We start from the raw sequence: 8903 nt of genomic DNA, 5'->3' as shown, positions 1-8903 counted from the left end.
GGGTGTTTCATGTGGCAGCCCCTCTGAAGACACTGTGGCCACCTGCGAAAGAGCAGTGTGTCTGGGAGAATGGACCCAGGGCCTAGAGGGCAGCAGAGGGCAATACAGGGCTGCTTCGTCCCTTTGAATTCATATGTTGAATCTCTAATCCCAAGTATATCAGAATGCGATTGTATTTGGAGGTAGGGCCTTTAAAGAAGTGCCAGGCACTGTGGCTCACACCTGTAATCCCAGCACTTTGGGAGGCCGAGGCAGGTGAATCATCCGAGGTCAGGAGTTCGAGACCAGCCTGGCCAACATGGAGAAAACCCATCTCTACTAAAAATACAAAATTAGCCAGGTGTGATGGCGCATGCCTGTAATCTCAGCTACTCGGGAGGCTGAGGCAGGAGAATCACTTGAACTGGGAGGCGGAGGTTGCAGTAAGCCGAGATCGCGCCATTGCACTCCAGCCTGGGCAACAAGAGTGAAACTCTGTCTTAAAAAAACAAAACAAAACAAAAACCAAAACAACAACAACAAAAAACTGATTAAGGTACAACAGATCATTAGGTGGACTCTAATCCTTGATGAATGGTGTCCTTATAAAAATGGGACTTTTGAACATAGAGAGATGCAGAGGGGAGATGATGTGAGGCCCCAGGGAGAAGATGGCCATCTATAGCCAAGGAGGGGCCGGAAGGAACCAACTGAACAGATGGAGTCCACGTCCTTGATGTTGAACTTCAGCCTCTAGAACTGTGAGAAGGAAGATTTCTGTGTCTAGGGGCCTGTCTGTGGGGCAGGGTGGTGGCGGTCCACGCGGAGAGGGTGGGAGGCACCGGGCAGGACGGGGCAGTGGTGGCAACAGAGATTGGTTTCTGCAGGGATGGAGGGAGAGAAGGAATGAAGGACGGCGGGAAGCAGTTTTCTCACTGCTGCAGAAGGGAGTTACACATAGGGGAAGGGAGTTACACATAGGGGAAGGGCGGAAAAGAGAAGGAATCTGTGGTAGAGCTGGAATTACTGGGCGAGCTCATGATTTGTCTACATGTGCAGACAGAAACGGCAATGCACACGGATCTGAGCGTGTCGGCTGAGAAGGCGCGGGAGCAGGGGCCCCAGGAATGGCACAATGGGGCTCTGTAAAGAGAGGGAGGGGACCGAGCTCGCTTTTGCCCACCCAAAGCTCCCGTGGCTGAGCTCCCAGCTTCTCACCAAATCCTCCCCACAACCCTGTGAATCGGGAGGTGTAAGAAGATCTGAGGCTTCCAGAGATGAAATCTCTTGTGCAGTCCCACAGCAGAGCCCGGCGGTGAAGTCAGACCCTCGGACTCCAGCTCCCAGCCCCATCACCATTGTTACTCAGCCCCACCAGTCAGAGGGCGCGCGCGCGCGCCTGTGAGCTCGCGCGGGGCAGGGAGGAGCCGGCAGCACCCGCCCTTTTCTCCCGGTGGCCGTACCCGGGAGGGGCTGATTTGGCCGCGGTGGACTCCACCCTAGTGCCCCGGCAAGCCCTGAACATGCAGCGCTGCTGCCATCTCGTGGTCGCCTTGGAACACTGACCCTGAGCCGGGGCCATAGCCCGTGCTCAGGACTCAGACCTGGGCCTACCTCCAGACACCTTGGAGTGGGTAAAGGCTTCCTAAAGCGCCTACTGAGAGCCCGCAGAGCCCAATCCAGGAACGCCAGGGGGACCCTGCCGCGTTGCCGGGATCAAGACAGCCCTGACCCTCTTAGGGTTAGCAGCCCAGACCAGGAGGAAAGACACCGTCCTTTGGTTCTCCTCCAGTGGGGAGTAGGGACAGACGTTGTTCTGGAGCTGAGAAGGCAATAACAGAGGCAGAGCGGGGGTCCCTAGAATTACTGAGGAGTCTGAGGGTCAGGGCTCTGAGCCAGGTGTCTGGAGCAAAGGCCATTCTGGAAGGGAGTGGGGAACCATCCGTGACAATAACATGCGCCGAGCATTGTCTACATGGCAGGTGCTGAGTTACTTGTCGGCTCAGTCAACCCTAACAATCCTATGAGGCAGCGACTGTTATTTGCCCATTTTACCAGTGAGAAAACGGAAGCACAGAAAGGTTAAGTAATTTGCCTAAGGTCACACAGCCCAGAAGTGGCCGGTCTGGGAGGTGGGTACTGACACTGGGGCAGGAGGTGGAGGGGTCGGTGTCCAGGCCCAGGGTGGGATCGTGGTGGCCCAAGGGAGCCAGGAGGGAGAGGGCTTGGTGGAGGCTCTGCCAAAGGCTTCCTCAAAGGCAGGCCTGGGGCTGCCCCCCAGGTGCCCTCTCCCCTGCCCACCAGCCCCTCCCAGCTCCACTCAACCCCTCCTCCCCATGCCCCCGGCCCAGTGCCTTCCAATGTAGCTGGGCCCAGCAGGAGCTGCGGCACCTCGTTCATCCTGCCCTGTGGTGCCAGGTGGAGGCCCTGCTGCTGCCCAAGGTTCCCACCAGGCAGCTGGCCCTCATTTTCTTAGGGCCAAGACTTCCTGCAGCTGTAAAGTGATCCCGCCCAGGCCTGCGGCCTCAGACAGAGCCTGCTGCCAGGAAACCCAGCCTGACTGCGCTGTTGAATTCCCGCCAGCGCCCCCCAGGCCCCCACGCAGCCCCAGCAGCCTTCTCTCTGAAGGAGGCCCTCAGGCAGCCCAGAACTGTTCCAGCCAGCCAAGCCGAGACTCTGCAGGGGCCGCCTCCTGCCTGGCATTCAAGTCCCTCCATGGCCCAGCCCGCCCCATCTTACCTCTGCAGCCTTAGGCCGTCCTCACAGAGAGCCTCCTGGCCCTGGGCGTCCCGTCCCATCTTCTTCATTTCACAGCGCGAAACAATGATTGAGTTTATGTCTGTCTTTCTTGTCCCTTTCCCTCCCACGTGACCCCATAGGGCTGGCACCTGGCCGCTTCACTTCTGTCTGGCGGGCACCTGGCGCTATGCTGTGTGCAGCTGGCTCCCAGGGGATGCACCCACAGGGAGGAATGAACAACCTGGCAGTTTTCACCCTTAGTAGGGACCTGAGACCCTCCCAGCCCTGGAAGCCATCTGTGGAAGTTTCCTTGGGTTTCCCAGCTAACACAGGGAGAGGAGGCCTTGGCTTTGATCCTTGTAAAATCACAACTTCCCTCTAAGAGGTTCCCAGTTAAGTAGGGAGAGAATGAGGGAAGCAGGCAGTGGGGTGTGGGTGGGGCAGGCAGGTGAGGCAGCAGTGAGGAATGTTGGGGGTCCCAGTCTTCCATTACTTAGTGTATGACCAGGCAAGTCCCTTCCTCCCTCAGCCTCAGTTTCCCCACTTGTAACTGGTGACCAACACCATTGACCCCCTGGGGCTGTTGTGAGGTATGGAAAGGGCTGGGCCAGGGTAGGGCACCTGGCAGGAGCTCACAGATGCCCTGGATGTGGCAGAGGGAGCCTGGCCGGGACCATGAGCATCCTGATGGCGGCAGGGCCTCCCCCTCCCCTGCCTGGTGCCAATGTGCCTGCCCCCAGCTGCTTTCCTTGCCCCAACTCCATCTTGAGGGCTGGGCTGGGCCTGGTCTCCTATATGCCCAGCTCCAGACCATACCTCAGATGGCAGGTGCTGCCTGCCCACTGCCCATGGGAACCAGCGGCTGCTCACATAGACCTTGGCCCTCTCCCAGGAGCCCAGGACCCTGTGGACCCAGTTGCTTCGGCCTCACACCAGCCCCGCTCCGTTCCCTGACCGTGTCCTGGACCAGGAGGCTCCAACATGCCTCAGCAGTGACTCCATGGAGTCTGGCCTAGAGATCCCACACCTGAAAAGGTGGCACCCCAAGACCTGGGGCTCTTGAGCTGCCATGGAGGGAAGAGCTGACCCCCTGCACCTGACCTGGGGCCCAGCGTCTGGAACTGTGTGCCATGTCTTCCCAACTTAGCTTCGGTGCCTGGAAAATGGGGAGGATGCGCTTCTGCATGAGAAAGTGCTGGCACATAACAACTGCATGAGCTTCCTCCTCTGAGCTGGGCGGCTCATGGAGTCCTAGTCTCCGCATCTATACATCGAGGACGCTCACTTTGCTTCTCCCAGGCTGTTGTGATGCTATGAGCCAGTGCGTAGCCCCAGGCCGTGCCTGGCACCCAGCCTCGGAAGGCCAGCATCCTCCTGTGGTCTGTGCACCCCACAGGTCCATGCAGTCCACACAGGTCCCCGCCCCTGTGATTAGTGTGCTCTGTGCAGGGCAGGAGCTGGCCTCATGGAACAGCAGCATGAAGGTGCCTCAAGGAGGGAGGGATGTCAGCTGGGGAGGGCATGCATCCTCCAGCCAGGGGCGGTGGCTGCAGCCTGCCATGTGAGGTGGGAGGCGGCGGCACCTGCGTAGTGTAGCTGGGTGCTTGCTCCTGTCCTTCTGCCTGCACCATCTACAGATGCTCACCTCTCGGGTGGCCCCCAGCCCTGCCCAAAGTAGTCGCTGCCTCTGTGAGACCAAGAAGTCATTTCTCACCAGGAGACTTGACAATGCTGCTAGCAGGGTGGTTTTCTACCTTTAATTGGGGATACAAAAGGCACCTCTCTCAGTACAAGGGGATCAACCAAGAGGTGAGCCCCAGTGCTGTGGTGCCCGGCCAGAAGGAACAGAGAAAGGATGGAGGGCAAGGCAGCGGAGGGGCAGTGGGGCCCCAACATCCCCTGAAGCCTCACCTGCAGCCTGGGGCTGATGAGATCTCGCCCACTGCGTGCACAGTTGCAGCTTCGTACCTGGGGTGCCGCAGCTCCTCAGAGGGCCTCCACACCCCCACACCCTGCCCTTAATGGCCAGCCAAAGCCATGGGGCCCCATGCAGCAGAGCGGGGAAGGGACAAGAGGCTCGGCAGAATTTCCACTGTGGCCAGCCTCCAGCCAGGCCTTGACTGGCAGTGTGGGCTCTGAAGGGCTTCTCAGGGCATGGGCCCGGAGCAGGGTATCACTCAGTAAAGGAGAGTCACACTGGGTCGGTCAACCAGCCAGCCAGCCAGCCAGCCTGTCCTGGGGCCTCCACTTCTCAGCAAAGTATCATGGTCAGCTGGGGTGGGAAAGAAGGCAGAGCAGCCAGATCCCACTGCAGCGCGGACCTGTCCCCCAGTCCATCCCACTGCCTCCACACCCCCAGCCGCAGCTGGGGCAGCTCCGTCTTCAAAGAGGAGAAAAAGGGGGTAACAAGCTACCCCCAAAGCAGCCTTAACACCAGAGGAGGGAGGGAGGTCCCAGCCTAAGGGTGTGAGAGCAGTGGGGACCTGGGCTGCAGGGTGCCAGACCCCACACTCATAAGGCAAACAGCATGTCATCATCTTTCTCCTGGGTCTTCTTCCGGGGCGCTGGGCCAGGTGGGGGACCTGGGGGCCCCTCAGCTGAGGGGCTGGAGAGGTTGGGCAATCGATCCGCGGCTTTGGCCCGTTCTTCCAGGAATTTGTCAAATTCTAGAGGAAGGGGAGAGGGTGAGGGTGAGCTCTGAGGCCAGAGCCCTGGGGAAAGGAGAGGGCAGGCAGGGGCGGGGACTACTACCTTCGCTGGTGACCCCCTTAGGCTCTTCCGCATCATTCCCCTGGGAAGGTAGAAGGAAAGGAGGCAGAGGTTAGCCGGGCCCCCAGTACAGTCAGCCTGGGGTAGTGGGGCTGCAGCTCGGGCCCTGCTGAACCTCAGTACTGGGTCGCAGCTCAGGCTCTGCATGCCCCTGCCACCCAGGTCCCAGGACCTGGACCTGGGCTCCTCCCTGAGCCGTAGGATCTTCCTTGGGTGGGACCTGACTTCCTAAGCCTTGTGTTTTCCTTCTGTAAAATGGGGGCGGGGTGGGGGCTGAAGCTAACCTGTAGGGTTGCTGGGAAGCTGAAATGGGATAACCCACAGCATGCCAAGCCCAGCACCTGGTGCCCAGTGGGACCTTGATGAGTGCTGGTTCCTTTCCTTGGAGGGTCACAAGGGGTGGGCGGTCCTCACTCCTGGGGGGAAAGGCTGACACCCAGAGGCTGAGGGCCATTCATGCTAGCACTGCAAACTAGGGAGGGGGTGAGGCTTCTGCCACCAGACAGAAAGCCTGAGTCCTTGCCCTGTGGCTTAGTCCTGGGCAGAAACGGTCTCTTCACCTGCGGAAGGTGGCTTCTGGGCCTGAAGTGCCCATGTGGGCCTTGGTGCCCAGAGAAGTGGTGGCAGATGCTGGGGTAGGAGCCCTGGATGGAGAAGCTGAGTCTGGCCCTGCCCCTTCTGCTCCCTGGGAGGGTGGCAGGGCTTGGGGTCCCCATGACTGGCACCCGCCCTCCTCCTACTGGGTGCTTCCCTTTAGAGGACAGCTGCTTATCAGTCTTCTGATCTGTAAACAGGGTGGTGATGGGTTCCCTCTGCAAGTGGCTGGAGTCTCCTGAGCTACTGCAGGTAAGAGCCTGGCGCTGTTATGCTTCCTCGGTTAGCCTCTCTAGCCTGGCCTGATGTCCCTAAGGTGGGCTGACACCCACTGGGACCTCACCTTGGGAGCAGGCTCTGGGAAGCAGTCGAGAGGCTACTGTGCCCAGAACTTCTCTGGGGGGCATGCCAAATACGAGGTGGACAGGTGGCAGGAGATGGGGACTTTAAGTGCGCCCCTCTGCTCTCAGGGTGCTATATGCTATACAAGTCTACCCTGGCCCCATGGGTCATTTCTTGGTGAGAACAACGGGTCCTCCTGCTGTGTGGGTGAGGACTGGGCCCCGACATACCACGTCAGTGGACAGCCACTGCTCGATGTCCTCCATGAGGCAGGCCTGGGTGACTGGGATCTGGAAGGAAGGGCAGAGGGTAAGGCAGTGCCCTAGGTGACAAGGTAGAAGATGTGCCAGCTCAGCGCCCTGCAGCTGTGTGGCCCTGGGCAGCCTCCCACCCCAGCCTCAGCTGCCTAGCTGCCCAGACGCACCACTGGGTCTGCTGTGCCACGCTGTGGGCGATGGAGGTGCAGAGCCGGGAGACTAAGCAGGGGACTGGGCTCCCAGCAGCTGGAGCAGGGCCGGGGTCAGAGGGAGCTCCTTCCCCTTGAAGAGAGGAACCCCAGTTCCGACATGCCCTGCGGGTAGGATTCTAGGCTGCAGGAGGGGCTTTGGGCAATGGCCTGGGGCAGGGGCTATGCCACAGGTGCTCAGGAGCATCTGACAAAAGACATGCCAAGCCCAGGTTCGGACCCCAGGCATTTTCTCCAGCCGTGAAGGCTGGGATGGGGACATGGTTAGTGGGCCAGGGGTCTCCAGGTTCCAACCCCTGGTGCCTCTGCAGATGCAGATTTCATGATAGAAGGGGGCATAGCAGGGCCTGAGAGCAGAGGCGCCAAGTTGACCAGACAAGGCCAGGTGGGTAGACCCAGAGGGGCGGCGCTACAGATGGGGACATTTCACTTTGGGCCACAAAGACATGGGCTGTGCCACGATGGCTCCCACACAGGGGCAGGAGTTGGAGGCTTTCCTCTCTAACGGCTTCTGCAGGGGCAGACTCCAGTTGGAGATCATGGGTACAGACTTCAGAGTCAGAAAGAGCTGGACCTAGCTCACCCCTTAACACAGTGTGACTCTGGGTGGGTTACTTAACTTCTCTGCGCCTGATTTCCCTCGTCCTTAGGGTGAGGCTAGCAGCAGTACTTACCGTCCACGTGGCTGTGAGGATGAAATGGGATGTCAAAAGCTTAGCAGAGGGCCTGGCATGGAGGAGATGCTCAAGAAACCAACAGGCCAGTTCCTATTTACTATTAATCAGTAATGGCACTAATAGCACTCGTTACTAGTTAGCTACTTTGGAAAAGACAGAGACAGTCATTCCTCAACCAGGCCAGTGTGGTTTCCAAGCTCCGTCCCAGCACCTGAGGACCCCCCAGGCAGGAGCAGAGCCCAGAGAGAAGGCAGGAACGGACTTCCCAGCAGCAGTGGCAGCAGCAAGTGCTGAGCTGCCCACACCGGCTCCCTCTCCCGCTCCGCTATCCCCATCGCCTCTTAGCTGCCAGATGGGTGACCTTGTCCTTGCCCGAGACTCAAGAGCGGGAAACAGGCACAAAGGAGCTGCAGAAGCTGGGCTGGCCAGGCCACCCCGGGAACAGCCTGAGCCCTGGGGCCCCACAAGGCCCTCAGCTGCCCCTCCTCGCTCCTCTGGGTCTTCTCCCGGGTCCCACTCCTTGGACAGCAGCACGGTGCCCCACGCCCATGCCTGGCAGGAGCCCCGCGAGCACCCCCAGCTTTCCGGGTGGCCGGGCCTGGCCCCTGCTCACCATGCCTTGTCTCACCATCCAGTCACTGAGACTCTTCCCGCAGCCGCCTCCCATCTGGGTGAGAGAGAGTCCCGCTGATGGCGGAGGGACGGCAGTGCCAGGGCCACTGGAGGGCGCAGCTTCTAACAGGGGTGCGCCTTTCGGGTCAGGGGGCCTCCTGCCACTTTGGGAGGCGTGTGTGTAGGGGTGTGTGTAGGTGTGTCGGTGTATGAGTGTGTAGGTGTGTGTGTAAGGGTGTGTATGTAGGTGTATGAGTGTAGGTGTGTGTGTAGGTGTATGAGTGTAGGTTTGTATGTGTAGGTATAGGTATAGATGTGTGTGGTGTGTGTAGGTGTATGTGGTGGGTGTAGACTGTGTGTGGTGTGTGTAGGGGTGTGTGTGCAGGTGTGTAGGTGTATGAGTGTGTAGGTGTGTGTGTAGGGGTGTGTATGTAGGTGTATGAATGTAGGTGTGTAGATGTAGGTGTGTATGTGTAGGTGTAGGTGTGTGTAGGTGTAGATGTGAGTGGTGTGTGTAGGTGTGTATGTTTGTGTATGTGTAGGTGTAGGGGTGTGTATGTAGGTGTAGATGCATGTGGTGTGTGTATAGGTGTGTGTGGTGGGTGTAGATGTGTGTGGTGTGTGTAGGGGTGCGTGTAGGTGTATGAGTGTGTAGGTGTGGCGTGTGTAGGGGTGTGTGTAGGTGTATGTGTAGGTGTGGTGTGTGTAGGTGTGTGGTGGGTGTA

At 59.2% G+C, this 8903-nt stretch overlaps 1 protein-coding gene across 1 annotated transcript in view; it reads right to left on the bottom strand.

Annotated features, from left to right (window-relative positions):
- Positions 1-4461: 4461 nt before the first annotated feature.
- The window catches only part of TOM1 (target of myb1 membrane trafficking protein), a gene marked incomplete at its 5' end in the record, with an annotated part of 48377 nt that continues 43935 nt past the window's right edge, over positions 4462-8903 (bottom strand). The window contains 3 exon segments of the mRNA NM_001135445.1: positions 4462-5384; positions 5470-5509; positions 6654-6713. Of these exon segments, the coding sequence (NP_001128917.1) occupies positions 5230-5384; positions 5470-5509; positions 6654-6713 (255 nt within the window). The 3' untranslated portion in view covers positions 4462-5229.

This window comes from Pongo abelii, chromosome 23, assembly GCF_028885655.2.
Source record: "Pongo abelii isolate AG06213 chromosome 23, NHGRI_mPonAbe1-v2.0_pri, whole genome shotgun sequence".
In the NCBI taxonomy this organism is placed as follows: Eukaryota; Metazoa; Chordata; class Mammalia; order Primates; family Hominidae; genus Pongo; species Pongo abelii.
Note: the sequence above shows the minus strand (reverse complement) of the source record. Positions and strands in the feature narration are given on the sequence as shown.